This window comes from Rattus norvegicus, chromosome 1 (genome assembly GCF_021556685.1).
Source record: "Rattus norvegicus strain SHRSP/BbbUtx chromosome 1, alternate assembly SHRSP_T2T, whole genome shotgun sequence".
Classification (NCBI taxonomy): Eukaryota; Metazoa; Chordata; class Mammalia; order Rodentia; family Muridae; genus Rattus; species Rattus norvegicus.
Window position 1 is genome coordinate 198,729,267 of NC_141534.1, and position 22,288 is coordinate 198,751,554.

The following is a 22,288-nucleotide window of genomic DNA, read 5'->3' on the forward strand; positions in this document are numbered from 1 at the left end:
AACTTTGCCTCCCTATTCCCTCCCAATTGTATTCTTCTTCCCCTTTTAAAGAAAGAGTGAAGCATTCGCATTTTGGTCATCCTTCTTGAGTGTCATGTGTTCTATGCATCTATGGTAATTCAAGCCTTTGGGCTAATATCCACTTATCAATGATTGCATACTGTGTGTGTTTTTCTGTGATCGGGTTACCTCACTCAGGATGATATTTTCCAGTTCCTTCCATTTGCCTATGAATTTCATAAAGTCGTTGTTTTTGATAGCTGAGTAATATTCCATTGTGTAGATGTACCACATTTTCTGTATCCATTCCTCTGTTGAAGGGCATCTGGGTTCTTTCCAGCTTCTGGCTATTATAAATAAGGCTGCAATGAACATAGTGGAGCACGTGTCTTGTTATATGTTGGGGCATCTTTTGGGTATATGCCCAAGAGAGGTATAGCTGGGTCCTCAGGTAGTTCAATGTCCAATTTTCTGAGGAATCTCGGGACTGATTTCCAGAATGGTACAAACACACATTGTTATACACAAAACACCCACACCCACATAGATACAGAGACACATACAATCCCAGAAGGGCACACAAGACAGATGTGGACACTGACATACAGGTACACATGTACACTCTATGTCATGGTGTGTCCACACATAATCTCCCATCACATTTCCATTAGCACTTGTACCTGGTACAAAACTGTCTGTAGTGACTTTAGGGCCTAAATATGCTGGGTCCTCTGTACACACATACAAAGCTGGGACTAGGGAGTAAACACTGCTCACCTAGTTCCCAGTTTTGTACTTGTGCCAATAGACTAAGAGGCAGCCTGACTCAGAGGAATGTATTGCAGCTCACAGGCAGAGGAAGGGACTGTGAGCACTTTGCCCACATAACTCCTGAGAGAACTGAGCAGCCTTGCTGAATCCATAATTCATGTATATATATAAACTCAGATACAAATAAGCATGCCAAACCAGTGACAACTTTATCCATATCCTCACCATTCCTGAGCTCTTCTCTCTCAATTTACAGAGGAAATGTGTTCGAAATACTTCCTTGCTTCTTCTACCCAAAACCTCTACCATTCAAGTCTTGTAACAACTGGTGTGTGACCCACAGACACCTTTCTGTGTCCTTCCAGTCATCCCAGATAGAGTTCCTCACATAATGTCAATGTTGTGTGACTCAGTGCTAAACCACATTGCTCATGTGAGAATGGCAAGAGGAAAAGGTTTTCATGCTCAATAATACAGAAGCAGCCATATGTAAGTATACATATTTGATTCACTGCCTGTGAATTTGTTTAGTACCAAACAGCTCAGAATGTTGACTGGAACATCTATGAACATCTTCCTGTTTTGACCAAAGAAAATTAAACCTAGGTTTTGAGTTTTGTCTTTGTGGGGACCACATAGCTGAGATATAAAAGCTATCGCCACTGAAAGGATTTCTGCCAGGATTCTTGTGGGTGAAACACAGTCTGATTTGCTTTTATTCCCTTCACAGCTTCTCAAACAAGCAGTCCCACACCGGGTAAGTACTTTGAAAATAGGGGCAGTGTCTGGGGGGTAATTTTCCCTATGTCATGATTGACACAGACACACCACATGCTAATGAATGACACTAGGCTGAAATATAGTGTCCCCTCTAGACTGCGATGACAATAGAAACTCCTGCCATCTGTAACATAAAGGGCCCTGTGGTAAGCGAAGCACAGCCTTCCCTTATGTGTTGCTCCTGACTCAAATTTCAGTTCATGTTAGAATCAAAAAGAATTTCTGAAATCTTGTCATCAGTCCTGCTGCCAGAAATTCTGACTGGGAGACATCAATTGGGCTCAGAGATCCACAGTTTGCAGAAGACAAGTAAGGATAACCTGCCCTCTTCACACTTGGGCCAACCGCAGCTTGCACCAAGACTAATCAGAATTTAACCTCACAAGGTTTTAGGACCATTTATTTGCTATTGGCTTCTTTATTCACTTTTTTTTGAGACTCAGTGTAGGCCATAATGACCTAGAACTTGCTGTGTAGGCCTGGCTAGCCCTGAGCTCCTGATCTCCTTGCCCGTAGATTCTGGGTTCTAGGATTCCAAGATTTTGCCACTATGTGTACTTCTGTTTCTCACACCAGGCATGAGGTTCACTGCATTCTCAGTCTAGATCCTTGTATGTCTTCTTACAAAAATTGAAAATCATTTTATAAAAGACCTTGGGCAGTGCACAAAGCCAAAATTAAAACAGAATTCGACCCAAACTTCCCAGGATGAGAGGTTAATTTTGTCCCCTCTATGGGACTCTTTTTTACACATCGTATCTTGTTCTAAACTGATCTTTGATCTATTAAGGTTTGTGGAACCCCCGGGGCACACATAATGGTATGGCCTTTTCCTTCGCTCTTGTATCTTGGCTTTGGGTTATTGATGAATTTGGGGCTGAATCTGCTACTTGTTGCTGTGATCACACACTGACTCTGAGCTCCTTGGAGAAAGAAAGGTTGATTTGACTTACATTATTGAATGAAGCCAGGGCAGGAGCTCCAGACAGTCACATGGAGGCAGGAACTGAAGCAGAGATCACGGAGGAGCCGTGCTTACTGGCTTCCTGGCTCATGCTTAGCTAGTGTTCTTCAACAGCTCAGACTCACCTGCCCAAGGACAGTGGGCTGGTGGTGTGCTGACAATTAGTGATCAAAGCAGTCCCCAGAGCCAGGTCTACAGGTAATTGTGATCTGGACAACTTCCAGACTGAAAGCCCTTTACATGACATAGCTGGAGCCAGGGTCACAGTGGATGTAACTACAACAGACGACCAGCATTGCTGCTGCTGCTGCTGCTGCTGCTGCTGCTGCTGCTGCTGCTGCTGCTGCTGCTGTCTGGTTGTATCCAGTGAAGTCTTTGGGCAGAGACTTCAGAGGTGTAGTAGAGATGAGAGATGTAGGTGTCCAACTGCTGAACAGACCCTACCAATCCCCACCCTTCCCCTTCTGTCTGCCCTTCAGTCATGTGATAGGTTAACTTAGCTTTAGACTCTGTCAGAAGAAACAGTCACTGTTTCTTCCTACCAAAATTAAAAATTGTGCATAACCAGTGTTCAGCTATTACCGGTAAAATATGCTATTATCAGGATATGTTCCTGGCAGGGAATCCAGAGGAAGTCTTTTGACCAACTTCCAGAAAGGACCAAACCAAGGCTGGCAGTTCTCTAGGGGGAACATTCAGAGAGTGAGCAGCAGAGGGCAGTAAGATGGGCTCCTTTAGACACAGAAGCTTTTGGGGAATGCATTGGAAGTTTCAATTGGCCTTTGCCAATCCCCATAGAGTCTACTGAAGATCTCCAGCAACAGCAACTGTCTGAGCCCCTCCCCTTGCATCCACTCCAACCTATCACTCTGAGAACACAGAGTTCTCACAACCACAGAGGGGCCACAAAAAGGTCAGCCAGCATCCTACTCCTGCTGTCAGGAGGCTGAACCTGTTCCTTCCTGCTATCACATAGCTGCTGTCTGTTTCCTGTCACAACCAGCACAGATTTCAGAGTGAGAGACTAATGGGCACCACATCATGCAGAAGCATGCTATCGACTGACTGCCCAGACATGTGCATTCTTACATAGGGAGAGCAGGCTGGGTGCCTAGAGAAATGACTTCTGTTAGATGGACTTTACTTTACCCTTTACCATGATAAAGGGGGAGTGGAATCTGGACCACCCTTTGGGTGTGTGCATGTGTGTGTGTGTGTGTGTGTGTGTGTGTGTGTGTGTGTGTGTGTTTATGTGTCAGAAGTTCTTACCTTGTATCTCTGGCTGGAAAATCTGTCCATAGACTAATAAACACCTTGAGTTGCAAAACCTACCAGATTCTTCCCAGGAGTACAGGTGTTAAAGGTGTGATCCATTATTCCTGGACTGTCAGTAAGCACTTTGGATAGGGAAGTGACTCAAACATATAAGTTTAATCTTTTGTCAAGTTCAAACTTAAGGGGCAGACATCACACATGGGTGAGTTCTTGGGACAGCACTGGGCATGGGGCATGCCTTTCAGAGAGGCTGGGCAAGTCTGTGATAAGGTACATGAGATGAGAGCTAGGCAAAGTTGAGTTGAGAGGTTACGAAGAGGTCACAGAGAGGTCACAGAGTAGAGCAGGTTTGAGAGGAGGGAGGACCAACTAAGTGGGTGAGCCTTGGTGAGAGTCGAGAGTGAAGGTGGAGAGAAACAGACAATGATTGTGACTATCTCACTCTCGCATACTTGTGGCATCAAGATCCCAGTGGAGGACTGAGTTTGGAGTGGTTGACATGGATATTCTGGGGCTTATGGAGTGTGATCCTGGAGTTCTACACTGGGACTGTCAGGGATAAATTAGTACTGAAGAGGTGACCTTGAGACACCCTTGTCTGCGAAGTTTCTAGAGGCTATGGGGAAGAGTATACTAGGAAAATGATGTGTGCTTTAACCTTTTGGCTACTAGGGTAGAGAGTGGCATGTAGACAGTTCTGCAATTAAGGGGAGGAGAGGGATAAACAGAGATGCTGGCAAAGGGCACAGAAGCCACAGGACCCAGCAGGCTAGGACAGCAGTATCTTCTGTGTCAATGCAGGTTTGCCCCTGAGGTTGGTGAAGTGCAGTGATGCTGTCAGGGCCAGGTGGAGGTCCTGTACCGAACCTACTGGGGCACCTTGTGTGATGAGAGCTGGGATACCAAGGATGCAGATTCTATCTGTCCACAGCTTGGCTGTGGCCATTCTGTATTAGCACCAGGAGGGGCTCATTTTTGGCAGGGCTCAGGGAACATTCCCTTGGGAGCTGTGCACTCCTCAGGAAAGAATCCTACCTGTCCAGCTAACAACATGATGTGTGGTACAACTATGACTCTGGCCACAAGGCAGTTGCTGCAGTCATGTGCTGAGGTAGTGCTGCTGTGGCCTCTGCCTGTTGAATGCACACTCTTAGGCAACCTTGGGATTGTGTGTGTGTGTATGTGTGTGTGTGTTTGTGTGTGTGTGTGTGCATGTAGCTGTGTGTGTGCACTCACACAACCTGTTGCTGCTTATGTGTTCTGCTATGGGTCATGCCTTATTTCAGGTCAGAGTCACAGATGTTACAATCTCTGTTCATAGATGATGACATTGAGGTTCTGAGAGGTCCCAGACTGGGATTGAAGAAGATAGGTTTAGCCAATATCTCCTCAGAGCTCACTGATACATCAGTCAGTGGACAGCTCTGACAAGTGGCACCAAGATCATCCTAGACCTAAGGGGCATAAAAGAATGAGCAACTGCCCATCCTTGCCACCTAAGTGTATAAAGCAAGCTCACAGCAATGAGAGGCAAATAAGTTCTGTCTATCGGAGATAATATGATAAGCAAAGCACACCATCATGGGGATGCAAATTCTCCCTGATTCAACCAAGCAAATCCCATGAAATAGCTGCTGATTGATTATGTGGTGCTGGTACCATTCAAATGCAAAGGCATCCTTTTTCTACAAAGAATCCTCCCAGGACTGCAGCCCATTGTGTGTCCCCACGAAAATTGCTAGTTTGACCATTAGTAGGCAGTTTTTTGTATCATGGACTGTGCACATGTCACAAGAAACATAGTGTGACTGTGGTGAACTCACCCAACCTGAGAATGGCACTTAAAAGAACCATGGTCCTGCAAGTGGCCACACTGTGAGTGGGATTCTTGTCCCTTCCAGAATAATCTGTGGAAGTCACTTCAACTTGTTGATGCCACTTTCTCAGGACTGTTGTCCGATGGCTCTTGGTTATATTAGGTGGTTCTGCCTGAAATACAGAAATACCCAAATGACTTTTGAATTCAAATATCCTCTGGCTATTTCTATCTTGTGCCTACATTGGGGCTGCTGGTGAACTGCAGTGTGTTTTGGATGGAATAGGTGCAGAGATGAAGGAGAGTGAGGGGAAAAATGCTCATGGTGACATCTCAGTGACAAGTTAAAGATCAGTGTCAAATCCCACAGGAGAATCACAGCTTTTCTAGGGATGCAAGGCCTTTACCTCAGGAGATTGCAGCTCCTGCATCTGGGATGCTCAAGAGTGAGTGGATCAACACCCAATGAATTCTTCCTTTCTCATTCTGCAGATGTGGTCTATGTAACTGAAGAAACCACAGAAGTCAAGTTGTACTATGTTGTATCTCTGTGCCCTCATTGTCTCCAGAAGCCAAAGGTTTACCTCTGATCAGAAGATGGGCAGGAGGCAGGGCCTGCTGGGTCCTAAGGTCCCAGGGAAATTTCTCAATAAAGTCAAGCCTACATGAGCATACATGCCATGGATTACGTCTTTGAGTTGTAGATGTTGGGGAGGATCAGCCAGAGGAGGTATCTTCAAGGGCCACTGAAAAGGTTTTGTTTCTAGGGCTTCTATTTATCATTCTCAGTGCTCTGAGGTCCTCATGTATCACCCACACCTTGACCAGCCCAGGCAGCAGAATATCTGGCAGGGAGCAGAATTCAATGCTTGCAGAGGAAATCAAAACTCTGCTTAGCCAATGCCCTTGTTGTTTTCCTTTGTCTGAGGCCATATAAAGCTACTATGGATGTCAGTACTCCCCATCCCAGAACATCTCAGATCCTGTTCCCTCTCTCTGAGTTCTTCCCAGGAGAGGTGTTGGTGGCATATCAGTATAGTTTAGATTCTGATGGTCTGGGCTTTAGCAAGGAAAATTTCATTTTTTTCTCCTTGGGGTTTTTTGATCCTAGGACATCATTGGATTGTTTCCATACCAATGCCTCTGGGCAGCCCAGAGTTTGTTGGGAACCTAATTGGCCCATATGCCGGCCTTGCTTTTCCTCAGGCACTTGAGGTATGCCAAGGATGAAATTGGTTTTCTCCCACTTAGCCATATTCCTTCCCAAGATTCCACCTTGTGTTGGCCAGGTCCTGCCATGTTGGGAGACATCATTTTTTTTTCCATATTCAGAGACCTTATGGATGTTACTTAGAAGCTGGTGGCTTGGTGTCAGTGGATTCGTATCTGAAGATCTTCACTCCAATCCTCAGCACCAAGTTAACACTTGAAGGCATTGTGTCCACGAGCTAAGGCTCTTTTGAAATAATTTAAACATATGTTTGAAGTTTGTGTCTCAAGTATAGGAAACATTTTAAAGTCGTTTCCCAAACAGGAAAAAGAAGCATTCTCTCTCTCTCTCTCTCTCTCTCTCTCTCTCTCTCTCTCTCTCTCTCTCTCTCTCTCTCTCATACACACACACACACAAGCACACACACACACACAAACACACACACACACACACACACACACACACACACACACACACACACACACACACACACACACACAGTATTCTACCACTGAGGATGCCGAATTAGTAGGATCTTGTGTTTCAGGCTAGTTTAGGGTACATCCAGAGATACTGAACTAAAAAAAACTTTCTTATTTTCCCACCCATCTTTGTTAACTTGGGTATTTCTTATTTAAATTTCAACTGTTATTCCCTTTCCCAGTTTCTGGGCCAACATTCTAATCCTTTCCCCTCCCCTTCTATATGGGTGTTTCCCTCCCCATCCTTCCCACCAGTACGCCCTTCCCCCAACAATGAAGCTCAATGGGGATGCAGTTTTGGCAGGATAAAGAGCTTCCCCTTCCACTGGTGCTCTTACTAGGCTATTCAATGCTACCTATGCAGTTGGAGCCCAGGGTCAGTCCATGTATAGTCTTTGGGTAGTGGCTTAGTCCCTGGAAGCTCTGATTGTTTGGCACTGTTGTCCATATGGGGTCTTGAGCCCCTTCAAGCTCTTCCAGTCCTTTCTCTGATTCCTTCAATGGGGGTCCTGTTCTCAGTTCAGTGGTTTAATGATGGCATTTGCCTATGAATTTGCTGTATTCTGGCTATGTCTCTCAGGAGAGATCTACATCCGGTTCCTGTCAGCCTACACTTCTTTGCTTCATCCATCTTATCTGGTTTGGTGGCTGTATATGTATGGGCCACATGTGGGGCAGGCTTGAATGGGTGTTCCTTCTGTCTCTGTTCTAAACTTTGCCTCCCTATTCCCTCCCAATTGTATTCTTGTTCCCCTTTTAAAGAAGGAGTGAAGCATTTGCATTTTGGTCATCCTTCTTGAGTTTCATGTGTTCTATGCATCTATGGTAATTCAAGCATTTGGGCTAATAGCCACTTATCGATGAGTGCATACCATGTATGTTTTTCTGTGATTGGGTTACCTCACTCAGGATGATATTTTCCATTTCCTTCCATTTGCCTATGAATTTCATAAAGTCATTGTTTTTGGTAGCTGAGTAGTATTCTATTGTGTAGATGTACCACATTTTCTGTATCCATTCCCCTGTTGAAGGGCATCTGGGTTCTTTCCAGCTTCTGGCTATTATAAATAAGGCTGCTATTAACATAGTGGAGCACGTGTCTTTTTTATATGTTGGAGCATCTTTTGGGTATATGCCCAAGAATGTTATAGCTGGGTCCTCAGGTAGTTCAATGACCAATTTTCTAAGGAACCTACAGAATGATTTCCAGAATGGTTGTACCAGTCTGCAATCCCACCAAAAAATGGAGGCTTGTTCCTCTTTCTCCACATCCTTGCCAGCATCTGCTGTCACCTGAGTTTTTGATCTTAGCCATTCTGACTGGTGTGATGTGGAATCTCAGTGTTGTTTTGATTTGCATTTTCCTTATGACTAAAGATGTTGACCATTTCTTTATGTGTTTTTCAGCCATTCAGCATTCCTCAGTTGTGAATTCTTTGTTTAGCTCTGAACCCCATTTTAATAGGGTTATTTGTCTCCCTGTAGTCTAACTTCTCGAGTTCTTTGTATATTTTAGATATAAGCCCTATATTAGTTGTACGATTGGTAAAGATCTTTTTCCAATCAGTTGGTTGCCGTTTTGTCCTAACAACAGTGTCCTTTGCCTTACAGAAGCTTTGCAGTTTTATGAGATCCCATTTGTCGATTCTTGATCTTAGAGCATAAGCCATTGGTGTTTTGTTCAGGAAATTTTCTCCAGTGCCCATGTGTTTGAGACTTTTCCTCACTTTTTCTTCTGTTAGTTTGAGTGTATCTGGTTTGATGTGGAGGTCCTTGATCCACTTGGACTTAAGCTTTGTACAGGGTGAACAGAATGGATTGATCTGCATTCTTCTACATGCTGACCTCCAGTTGAACCAGCACCATTTGCTGAAAATGCTCTTTTTTCCATTGGATAGTTTTGGGTCCTCTGTCAAAGATCAAGTGACCATTGGTGTGTGGGTTCATTTCTGGGTCTTCAATTCTATTCCACTTGTCTATCTATCTGTCTCTGTACCAATACCATGTAGTTTTTTTTTTTTATCACTACTGCTCTGTAATACTGCTTGAGTTCAGGGATAGTGATTCCTCCAGAAGTCCTTTTATTCTTGAAGATAGTTTTAGCTATCCTGGGTTTTTTTGTTATTCTAGATGAATTTTCAAATTGTTCTGTCTAACTCTCTAAAGAATTGGATTGGTATTTTGATGGGGATTGCATTGAATCTGTAGATCACTTTTGGTAAAATGGCAATTTTTACTATATTAATCCTGCCAGTCCATGGGCATGGGAGATCTTTCCATTTTCTGAGGACTTCTTCAATTTCTTTCTTATCATACAGATTTTTCACTTGCTTGGTTAGAGTCACACCAAGGTATTTTATATTATTTGGGACTATTATGAAGGATGTATTTTCCTTTATTTATTTCTCGGCCTGTTTCTCTCTTGTGTAGAGGAAAGCTACTGATTTATTTGAGTTAATTTTATACCCAGCCATTTTGCTGAAGGTTTTTTTTTTATCAGGTTTAGTAGTTCTCTGGTGGAACTTTTGGGATCACTTAAATATACTATCATATCATCTGCAAATAGTGATATTTTGACTTCTTCCTTTTCAATCTGTATCCCTTTGATATCTTTTGTTGTCTGATTGCTCTGGCTAGAAATTCAAAAAGTATATTGAATAAGGAGGGAGAGAGTGGGCTGCCTTGTCTAGCCCCTGATTTTAGTGGGATTGATTCAAGTTTCTGTCCATTTAGTTTAATGTTAGCTACTGGTTTGCTGTATATGGCTTTTACTATATTTAGGTATGGGCCTTGAATTCCTATTCTTTCTAGGACTTTTATCATAAAGCAGTGTTGAAGTTTGTCAAATGTGTTCTCAGCATCTAATGAAATGATCATGTGGTTTTTATCTTTCAGTTTGTTTATATATTGGATTACATTGATGGATTTACATATATCAAACTATCCCTGTATGCCTGGGATCAAGCCTACTTGATCATGATGTATGATTGTTTTGATGTGCTCTTGGATTCGCTTTGCCAGAATTTTATTGAATACTTTTGTGTCGATATTCATAAGGGAAATTGGTCTGAAGTTCTCTTTCTTTGTTGGGTCTTTGTGTGGTTTAGGTATAAGAGTAATTGTGGCTTCATAGAAGGAATTTGGTAGCGCTCCATCTGTTTCAATTTTGTGGAATACTTTGGATAGTATTGGTATGAGGTCTTCTATGAAGGTCTGATAGAATTCTGCACTAAACCCATCTGGACCTGGGCTCTTTTTGGTTGGGAGACCTTTAATGACTGCTTCTATTTCCTTAGGAGTTATGGGGTTGTTTAACTGGTTTATCTGTTCCTGATTTAACTTCGGTACCTGGTATCTGACTAGGAAATTGTCCATTTCCTCCAGATTTTCAAGTTTTGTTGAATATAGGCTTTTGTAGTAGGATGTGATAATTTTTTGAATTTCCTCTGATTCTGTAGTTATGTCTCCCTTTTCATTTCTGATTTTGTTAACTTGGACACACTCTCTGTGTCATCTGGTTAGTCTGTCTAAGGGTTTATCTATCTTGTTCATTTTCTCAAAGAGCCAGCTTTTGGTTCTGTTGATTCTTTGTATAGTCCTTTTTGTTTCTACTTGGTTGATTTCAGCTCTGAGTTTGATTGTTTCCTGCCTTCTACTCTTCCTGGGTGTATTACTTCTTTTTGTTCTAAGAGGTTTTAGGTGTGCTGTGAAGCTACTGATATATGCTCTCTCCTGTTTCTCTCTGCAGGCACTCAGAGCTATGAGTTTTCCTCTTAGCACAGCTTTCAGTGTGTCCCATAAGTTTGGGTATGTTGTACCTTCATTTTCATTAAATTCTAAGAAGTCTTTAATTTCTTTCTTTATTTCTTTCTTGACCAGGTTATCATTGAGAAGAGCATTTTTCAACTTCCATGTATATGTGGGCGTTCTTCTCTTATTGTTATTGAAGATGAGCTTTAGCCCTTGGTGGTCTGATAGGACGCATGGGATTATTTTTATCTTTCTATATCTCTTGAGGCCTGTTTTATGACTGATTATATGGTCAATTTTGGAGAAAGTACCATGAGTTGGTGAGAAGAAGGTATATTCTTTTGTTTTAGGATAGAATGTTCTATAAATATCTGTTAAGTCCATTTGGTTCATGGCTTCTCTTAGTCTGTCTATGTCTCTGTTTAATTTCTGTTTCCATGATCTGTCCATTGATGAGAGTGGTGTGTTGAAATCTCCTACTATTGTTGTGTGAAGTGCAATGTGTTCTTTGAGCTTTAGTAAGGTTTCTTTTAGGTATGTAGGTGCCCTTTTATTTGGAGCATAGATATTTAGGATTGAGAGTTCATCTTGGTGAATTTTTCTTTGATGAATATGAAGTATCCTTCCTTATCTGTTTTGATGACTTTTGGTAGAAAATCAATTTTATTTGATATAGAATGGCTACTCCAGTTTGATTCTTCAGACCATTTGCTTGGAAAGTTGTTTTCCAGCCCTTCACTCTGAGGTAGTGTCTGTCCTTGTCTCTGAGGTGTGTTTCCTGTAGGCAGCAGAATGTAGGGTCCTCATTGCGTATCCAGTTTGTTAATCTGTCTTTTTATTGGAGAGTTGAGTCCATTGATGGTGAGAGATACTAAGGAATAGTGATTGTTGCTTCCTGTTATATTCATATTTGAATGTGAGATTATGTTTGTGTGCTTTTCTTCTCTTTGTTTTGTTATAAGACCATTAGTTTCTTGCTTTTTCTAGGGTGTAACTTGCCTCCTTATGTTGAACTTTACCATTTATTATCCTTTGTAGGGCTGGATTTGTAGAAAGATTTTGTGTAAATTTGGTTCTGTCATGGAATATCTCCCTGTTTTCTCCATCTATATTAACTGAGAGTTTTGCTGGATACAGTTTTGCTGGCATTTGTGTTCTATTAGGGTCTGTATGACATCTGTCCATGATCTTCTGGCTTTCATAGTCTCTGGTGAGAAGTCTGGTGTAATTCTGATAGGTCTGCTTTATATGTTACTTGTCCTTTTTCCCTTACTGATTTTAATATTCTTTCTTTGTTTTGTGCATTTGGTGTTTTCACTATCCTGTGAAGGGAGGAGTTTCTTTTCTTGTCCAATCTATTTTGAGTTCTGTACAGTTCTTGAATGTTTATGGGCATCTCTTTCCTTAGTGTTTGGAAGTTTTCTTCTATGATTTTGTTGAAGATATTTACTGGTCCTTTGAGCTGGGAGTCTTCACTCTCTTCTATACCTATTATCCTTAGGATTGAACTTCTAATTGTGTCCTGTTTAATCATGTTGTGTTCCTTAGCCTGGACTTTAATGAAAAGTTACACCAGCAGTCTTTGTGACCAGCAGTGACAATGTTTGCTGACCTCTAATTTGGTATCCTTGTAGACAGAAAGTGAGCTCAAGGAGGCTGTCACCTTACAGAGTTCAGAGGGGGACAGCAGCTTCTGCAGGTTTATAATTTTATAAAGAGCCTGAAAGCAGTTCCGATGTTAACTGTGAACCTTGTGTGAGCAGCTGTTGAGAGCCTATTCCAAGGTCCCATGAAGCTCTCTTGAGGCAGGAAGCTCACCATTCTGCCCCTCTGATCTGTCACAGAGACAGCCTGTTCTACCTTTTCCTTTACTGCTGGCAGGTGTGGGTCAGTGTGGAGATGAGTGTGCGCATGTGCAGTGTGCATGAAAGGAGTCAGGTTGACCCTGCATCTTCCCTGTCACTGAAAGACCTGGCTTTACTCAGTGCATGACAGTCCAAAGTCTTAGGCACAAGTTGGAAGAGGTACCTTGTCATCACCCAATGCAGATTCAATTCATGCTAACAGAGCTTTCAGAAACCTAGACATCCTGGTGACATACTTGGTCCTCATGTGCAGAACAAAAGGATTGGACATTGGAATGAGGGTCTACAGTCCATGTAAGAGGGTAAAGGTCTTTACAGAACAGTGTTTTCAAGGTGCATCAGCAGGAGGAACATTCATCCCATATTGCTTAAGGTTCAGGAGTGAGCTGCTCACACAGTGCACAAGCTCCACAATTCACACAGGACAAACTCATGATTGACCATCTTCTCTTTTCAGGGACAGATTCTGGTTTGGCTGTGAGGCTGGTGAATGGAGGAGACAGGTGTCAGGGTCGCGTGGAGATCCTTTACCAGGGTTCGTGGGGCACAGTGTGTGATGACAGCTGGGACATCAATGACGCCAATGTGGTGTGCAGGCAGCTGGGCTGCGGCAGGGCCTTGTCTGCCCCAGAAAATGCCAAGTTTGGACAGGGCTCTGGATCCATTGTTCTGGATGACATGGCCTGTTCAGGAAATGAGGCCTATCTGTGGAGCTGCTCCCACCAAGGCTGGCTCTCTCATAACTGTGGCCACCAGGAGGATGCTGGAGTCGTATGTTCAGGTAAAACACAGTGATCAATAAATCTGCCTCATAGCAAAGTGGTGGGTTCACTATGAATGCTATCAGAACTTCATTCTGTCCCTATTCATCTTGTTGTTGTATGGGTTGATGAATATCAAGGACAATGCCCTTCTCGTCAGGGTACTGCAGAATCCTCTTAATTATTTACTGATTCTGGAGTTTATGTGAAGCAGGGAACCCAAGGAAATTCAATGTCAAGTCCCAGACATGATAAAATACAGGATGAGCAACAAGTACTCTGGCCAGGAGTACCCCAGGCTTGGCTTGGAGAGTTGGAATCCTGTTTCCATGTTGAATTTGAATATGCACAGAGCAGTGCAGTAAGCCTAGGGGGCAGAGCAAATTCAGTTTTCCTATTCCTCAGCTTTCCCATAATCCTCTCGGACATTGCTGTAGAAGGAATCTTCTGGGGAAGCTTCAGTAACTCCTACACTCCCCGAGGCTCTACCGATTTCTGGGTTCTCACAGATTCTTGTTCAACAGCTCAATAATGATAACATTCTGGGAATCTTATTCATGGATGTTGGGATGTGAACATGACAGTGGGGCCATTTGTGGTATGTTCACGAGATAAATGCAGAAGAAACACTTGAGTATGGATATAGCAGGGAGGCTTGCTAGAGTCCTACAGAATCCTTTAACCATGAGGGTGGATCTTTGAATCTTCAACAGCTCAAGACTGAGTGGGCTTTTGGCTGACTCTCCACACAGTAGTGAAGAACCCTGGTTTCCTGGCATGTCCACAAGTTGGTCATTAGTGAGGTTCAGGAAACCGGAACCCACCCTGGGAATTCAGTACACAGCAGAAGGTCATGAATACCTGTATTATTCATGGTCTGCCTTGGCAAGACCACTCTGAGCATCAGCCTCAGCTCCACTTCTACAAACGCTGAGTCTGTCTTTCCTGACAGTCCATGTGAACCTCTCGGTGCTTTCTAACTGTCCTCCTGTTTCTCACAGATGTCTATGCCACACCAAGCTAAGGTCACTGTCAGAAGCTTGGAGTCCCCCTATTCTCTTTATTGCAGGGTCATGATTTTTCTCTGGCACTAGGGCACCATGAGAAGACACACACTATTCAACCCCTCTGAGTTTTCATCCATTGTGTTACCTGTGTTCTTAGCTTTGCTCTTTGCATGTACAAGGCTGATAGGACATGTCTAGGAGTTGGTGAAGGAACACACTTCTGGGAATTATAGACCCACTGCTGAATGATACTGAAAATGGAGGGCCTGAGGTTTCTCTTTCGCATTGAGCCCAAGTCAGGTGGCTGTCCCCTCACAGTTCCATATTGTCTCATGGTTCTCTTTTTGTATCATCCCCCACACCAGAACAGCTGAATATTTCAGTTCATAATGTTCTTTGCTGTTTTCTACATTGCTTATCTTACTGATTCTGATTGATATATATACACACACATACACATACGAACGCAGACATACATACACACACACCAATATACACACTCACATATAGTTTAGGCTGCTGACCTTGTCCTACTAGTTCTTCAGCCTCATTTCCCAATGCTGGGACTACCACTGTGCCCTGTTGCCTTGCATACATTGTGGTTTCATTTCTTCTCCTTATTATACAGGGGACTGTAGTCACTCAGTCAATCATAATGTACTTGCTACATTCCATATCCAACCGTGCCCCATGCCGCTACAGTCTTGTCCCTGCAGTTGCCCTGGTCTCCTGGAGCAGGTCTTCTTTGTCCTGTCCTTCACCTGCCTCCACTTTGTTTGTTGTAAATTCTCTTTTAATATATCAGGGACACTGTCCTCTGTAGAAATCCTTCCCTGACTTACACTTGTTAAAACACACATCTGCACTCAACAAACACACACACACACATACACACACATACACAAACACACAAACACACACACACAGAGACGCTCAGACATAAACACAGGTAAACCACACACACATACATAGATACTTGCATAGACAGAGACACAAACATAAATAGAGATACATACATGACACAGAAAAAACATACATATATTGTCACATGCAAATATCCAGGTTAAAGAGAAATAGAACACAAACACACATTATTATACACAAACACCCACACCCACATATAATCCCAGAAGGGCACACAGAGACATGTGTGGACACTGACACACAGGTACACACATACCTTCTATGTCATGTGTGTCCACACATAATCTCCCATCACATTTCCATTAGCACTTGTCCCTGGTACAAAACTGTCAGTGATGACTTCAGGGCTTTAATATCCTGTTTCCTTTGTACCCATGTACAAGGCTGGGACAGGGAGCACACACTGCTCACTTAGTTCCGAGCATTGTACATGTGCCAAGAGCCTAAGAGGTGCCCTGACTCAGAGGAATTTATTGAACCTCACAGGACAGAGGTATGAACTGTGAGCAGTCTAGGCTAAAAACTCCTGCAAGAACTGAACAACACTGCTGATTCCATAATTCATGCACATACATAAACTCATATAATAATACACATGATAAACCAGCAACAACATTATCCATATTCTCACCATTCCTGAGCAATTTTCTCTCAGTTTTCAGAGGAAATGGATCCCAAGTACTTCCTTGCTTCTACTCAAAATCTCTGCCACTCCAGTCTTGTAACAACTGGTGTGTGACCCACAGACAACTTCCTGTGTCCTTCCAGTCATCCCAGACAGAGTTCCTCACATAATATCAATGTTGTGTGACTCAGTGCTTTACCACACTGCACATGTGAGAATGGCAAGAGGAAAAGGTTTTCATGCTCAATAATACAGAAGCAGCCATATATATATATATATATATATATATATATATATATATATATATATATATATACTTGATTCACTGCTTGTGTTATTATTAAGTAGCCCATCGGTACAGATGTTTGAATGAAATATCTAAGACCATCTTCCTGTTTTGACTAATGAAAAAGAAACCTAGTTATTTGAGTTTTGTCCTTGGGGGTTCCACATAGCTGAGGTGTAAAAGCTATCACCACTGAAAGGATTTCTGCCAGGTTTCCTGTGGGTGGAACACAGTCTGATTTGCTTTTATTCTTTTCACAGCTTCTCAATCAAGAAGTCCCACACCCGGTAAGTACTTTGAAAATAGGGGCAGTATCTGGGTGTTATTTCCCCTATGTCATGATTAACACAGACACACCACATGCTAGGGTGAAATATATATAGTGTGATGACAATAGAAACTCCTGCCATCTGTAGCATAAAGGGTCCTGTGGTGAGACAAGCACAGCCTTCCCTTTTGTGTTGCTCCTGTCTCAAATTTCAGTTCATCTTAAAACCAATAATAATTTCTGAAATCTAGGAATCAGCCCTGCTGCCAGAAGTTCTGACTGGGAGACATCAATTGGGCTCAGAGATCTGTGGTTGGCCAAAGCCAATTAAGGATAACATGCCCTTTTCACACTTGGGCCAACCTCAGCTTGTCCCAAGACTAAACAGAATTTAACTTCACAAGGTTTTAGGACCATTTATTTGTTATTGGCTTGTTTATTTACCTTTTTGAGACTCAGTGTAGGCCATAATGACCTAGAACTTGCTGGGTTGGCAAGGCAACCCCTGAGCTCCTGATCTTCTTGCCTGTACGTTCCAGGTTCTAGGATTCCAAGATTTTGCCACCGTGTCCTGCTCTTGTTTCTCACATCAGTCATGTGGGTACTGCATGCCCAGTCCAGATCATTGTACCTCTCCTTACCAAAAAAGGGAAAATCATTTTAATAAAGACCTTGGTCTGTGCACATGGCCAAAACTGAAACATAATTCCACACAAACTTCCCAGGAGGAGAGGTTAATTTTGTCCCCTGTATGGGACTATTTTTCACACAGCAGATCCAGTTCTAAACTGAGCTTTGTCTTTTTTAAGGTTGGTGGAACCCTGCGGGCACAAGCAGAGGTAAGGACTTTTCCTTTGCTCTTGTGTCTTGGCTTTGGGTTATTGATAGATTTGGGGCTGAATCTGCCCCCTGTTGCTGTGATCACATACTGAGCCTAAGCTCTTTGAAGAAAGAAAGGTTGATTTGGCTTAAGTTATTGAATGAGGTCAGGGCAGGAGCTGGAGACAGGCACATGCAGGCAGGAACTGAAGCAGAGATCACAGGGGAGCCCTGCTTACTGGCTTTCTGACTCCTGATTAACCAGTGTTCTTCAACAGCTCAGACTCACCTGCCCAAGGACAGTGGGCTGGCCGTGTGCTGACAATTACTGATCAAAGCAATCCACACAGCCAGGTCTACAAGCAATAGTGACCTGGGCAAATCCTAGAATGATAGCCATTTACATGACATAGCTGGAGCCCTGTTGACAGGCAAGATAATGAAGACAGATGGCCAGCATTGCTACTGCTGCTCATGCTGCTGATGCTGTCTGGATGTATCCAATGGAATTGTTGGGCACAGAAATCAGGGACAGTCGAGATGAAAGATATGGGTATCCAACTGCTGGGTGGACCCTACCATTCTGCACCCTTCTTCTTCTTTTTTCTCACTGCCCTTCAGTCATGTGATGGATGAACTTATCTTTAGACAATTTCAGAAGATCATTGGAAACTAGTTATTGTTTCTTCCTTCCAGAATTAAAATATTGCCCATAATCAATGCTCAGCTATTACAGGTAACATATGCTATGATCAGGATATGTTCCTTAATGAAAATCCAGAGGAAGCTTTTTGAAGGACTTCGAGAAAGGGCCAATCCAAGGCTAGCATTTGTCTAGGGGGAGCATTCAGCATGTGACCAGCCAGGGCAGCAAGATGGGCTCCTTCAGACACAGAACCTTCTTTGGGAACCCCTTGGAAGTCTCAGTTGCCTTTTCCCATTCAGCATAGTGTCCACTGAAAATCTCCAAGACCAGCATTTGTCTGAATCCCTCACTTTACATCCACTTCAGCCTGTCACTCTGAGAACTCAGAGTTCTCACAAGCACAAAGGGGCCCCCGAAAAGTTCAGCCAGGATCCATCTCCTGCTCTCAGGATGCTGAACCTGTTCCTTCCTGCTATCACACAGCTGCTGTTTGTTTCCTCTTACAACTAACACAGATTTTGGTGTGAGAGACTTAGTGACACTACACCATGTAGAAACATGGTGGCTGGTGACTGCTCAGTCATGTGTATTCTTGCAATGGGAGAGCAGGCAGGAGGCCTAGAGGGATGACTTCCATTAGAAGTACTCCATTTTACACTTGACCTGGATGAAGATGAGGTTGATGCAGAAACACCCCTTTTTGGGTAAATGTGTGTATATGTGTGTTAAGTGCATGCATGTATTTTTTGTATGTGTACATGCATGTTCCCATTTGGATTGCTAGTTGAACCATTGAGAGGTAATATTTTTGTAGCATGAACTTTGCACTAGTCACAGGAAACATAGAATGACATTTGTGATCAAACACCACCTGAGAATGAAACTAAGGAGGAACATGGCCTTGGAAACATCCACACTGTGCATGGCTTGGTCTGCCCTTCTGGAATAACTCTCGAAATCACCTCTTTGACTAGTCATAGCTACTTTCTCATGACTGCTTTAGCGATGGCAAATGTGTATAATGAGAAGTTCTGCATGAAATACAGAAATATCCAAATGACTTTTTGATTCAAATGTTCTCTGGGTATTTCTGACTTGTGTCTACATTGGGGGTGTTGGTGAACATAGTTTTTTTTTTTAAGGATGGAATAGATGCAGAGATGAAGGAGAGTGAGGACAAAGGATGCACATGGTGACATTTTAGTGTCAAGTTAAAGAAAGATCAGTGTCAGATCTCACAGGAGAATCACAGCATTTCTAGTGACAGAAGGCTTTTAGCATGGGAGTTTGAAGCTCCTGCCTCTGGATTCCTCAAGTGTGGATCAACACACAATGAATTCTTCCTTTCTCATTCTGCAGATGTGTCCTATAGAACTGAACTGCCCACAGACGGTAAGTTGTGTTATGTTGTGTCCCTGTGACTTTATTGTCCCCAAAACCACAGGCTCACTTCTGATCAGAAGATGTAGAGAAGGCAGAGCCCATTGGGCCCTAAACTCGCAGGGAAATTTCTCAATAATACTTCAAGCCTACATGGGAATATACACCATGAATTATGTCCTTGAGTTGTGGATGTTGGGCAGGATCAGGCGGAAGCTGCATCTTCAAGAGCCACAAAGGAGAGGTCTTGTTTCTAGTGTTTGTAGTGACAATTCTCTGCATCCTGAGGTCCCCATGTTTCACAGAATACCTTGGCCAGCCCAGCACAGAGTCTGTGACTTCAGTGCCTGGAGCTTAGCCAATGCCCTTGCATTTCCCTTTGAGGCCAAATAAAGCAGCTGTGGATGTCAGTACTCCCCATCCTAGACCTAGACTCAGACCCTGTTCCATCTCTGATGCTCCAGTGAGAGGTGTTGGTGGCACATCAGTATTGCTTAGACTCTGGCAACCCGGGCTTTAGAGGAAAGTCTCTTCCTTCTTTTGCACATGGAAGTTTTTGAGCCCAGGACATGAGCAAATCAAACTGCATATCACTGTCTCTGGCCAGCCCAGAGTTTTTTGGGAATAGACTTGGCCCGTAAGTCATATCAGGCACTACTCTTCCTGAAGTAAGTGGGGCATCCAAAGGATGAAGTTGGCTTCATTGTAACTTAGACATATTTTGTGCCAAATTCCCCCCATGTCTTATTTGTAAAAACTGTACAGGGCAAATCAACTTTCTCCTCTGTATTGATTACCTTCCAGGACACTCTTTGGTAGCAGCCACTCTTGCTAGGTCTGGTAGGTACTATGATGCAACTTCAGGATCAGGTTGCAGGGGAGAGAGGACTGGACAAGTCTTTGACACAGTCCTGTGAGAGAGGACTTTTGTAGAACTGTTAGTGTCAGGATTCACTATTTGGTGAGAGCTCAAATCCTTCCATATCTAGAGACCTTATGAAGGTTTCTCTGATAGAAGCTGGTCACATGGCACTAGTGGCATCTCCTGGAATCTCCACTCCAGGCCTCAATATCATGTCAAGTTTTCTGCAAAATCCACGATTCCTTTAAATAACATTAATATATCTGTTGAAATTTGTATCTTTTTCAAAGGGGACAGATTAGAATAATTTCCAGTATGGTAAAAAACAATGAACCAGGTATTTTCTCTCTCTGTATTTCTCTGTGTCTGTCTCTCCCTGTCTATCCCTCTTTCAAACACACACACAGACATACATACACACACATAAACACACACACACAAACACACACACAAACACACACAAACACACACATAAACACATTAACAAACACACACACAAAGACACACCTACACACACAAACACACGCTCATAAACACAAACATACACAAAAACACAGAAACATAAACACAACAAACACAAAAACAGACAACACGCACACACACATACACACACATGTAAACACAGTCACTAAGACATAAACACAGGTAAGCCATACACACATACATAGATACTTGCATGGGAAGAGACACTAACACAAATAGAGATACATATAATGACACAGAAAAAAAACACATATATTGTCACATTCCAATATTCAGGTAAATGAGAGATACAGCATAAACATGCATTTGTATACACAAAACACCCACTCCCACATAGGCACAGAGACACAAACAATCCAAGAATGGCACCCAGAAACTGTGTGCACACTGACACATAGGTACACACATACATCCTATGTCATTGTGTGTGCACACATAATCTCCCATAACATCTCCATTAGCACCTGTCCCTGGTACAAAACTGTCTGTGACGGCTTTAGTGCCTATATATGTTGGGTCCTCTGTACACATGTGGAAAGCTGGGACCTGAAGCACCCATTACTCATTTAGTTCCCAGCTTTGTACATGTGTCAAGAGCCTAACAGGTTGCTTGACTCAAAGGAATGTATTGCAGCTCACAGGACAGAGGAAGGGACTGTGAGTAGTCCAGGCTCATGACTCCTGAGAGAATAGAGCAGCCCTACTGATTATATAATTCATGCATATACATGAATTATGTACAAACACGCATGCTAAACCAGTGACAACATTTTCCATATACTCACCATTCATGAGCAGTTTTCCCTCAGTTTCCAGAGGAAATGTGTTCCAAGTACTTCCTTGCTTCTCCCCAAAGCCTCTGCCACTTAAGTCTTGTAACAACTGGTGTGTGACCCACAGACAAATTCCTGTGTCCGTCCAGTCATCCCAGATAGAATTCCTCACATAATATCAATGTTGTGTGACTCAGTGCTATACCACATTGCTCATGTGAGAATGGTAAGAGGAAAAGATTTTCATGCTCAATAATACAGAAGCAGCCATATATAAGTATACATATTTGATTCATAAGTATTCATATTTGATTATAGCCCATGGGTACAAATAGTTGATTAAAATATCTAAGATTGTCTTCTTTTTTTGACAATGGAAAAGAAACCTAGGTATTTGAGTTTTGTCTTTGGGGGGAGTTGTAAAAGCTATCACCACTGAAAGGATTTCTGCCAGGATTCTTGTGGGTGAAACACAGTCTGATTTGCTTTTATTCCTTTCACAGATTCTCAAACCAGTAGTCCCACACCTGGCAAGTACTTT

General features: G+C 42.8%; 1 protein-coding gene across 13 annotated transcripts in view; it reads left to right on the plus strand.

The window, feature by feature from the left end:
* The window catches only part of LOC147996985 (scavenger receptor cysteine-rich domain-containing protein DMBT1-like), a 175,464-nt gene that overhangs the window by 61,958 nt on the left and 91,218 nt on the right, over positions 1 to 22,288 (plus strand). For 12 of the 13 annotated variants that reach the window (XM_087607979.1, XM_087608011.1, XM_087607995.1 and 9 more), the window contains 5 exons: positions 1,502 to 1,528; positions 13,371 to 13,694; positions 16,777 to 16,803; positions 17,594 to 17,623; positions 19,609 to 19,641. In XM_087607979.1, coding sequence (XP_087464105.1) covers positions 1,502 to 1,528; positions 13,371 to 13,694; positions 16,777 to 16,803; positions 17,594 to 17,623; positions 19,609 to 19,641 — 441 coding nt within the window. The remainder of the gene's footprint in view (positions 1 to 1,501; positions 1,529 to 13,370; positions 13,695 to 16,776; positions 16,804 to 17,593; positions 17,624 to 19,608; positions 19,642 to 22,288) is intronic. The other variant, XM_087608044.1, reaches the window with a different exon arrangement.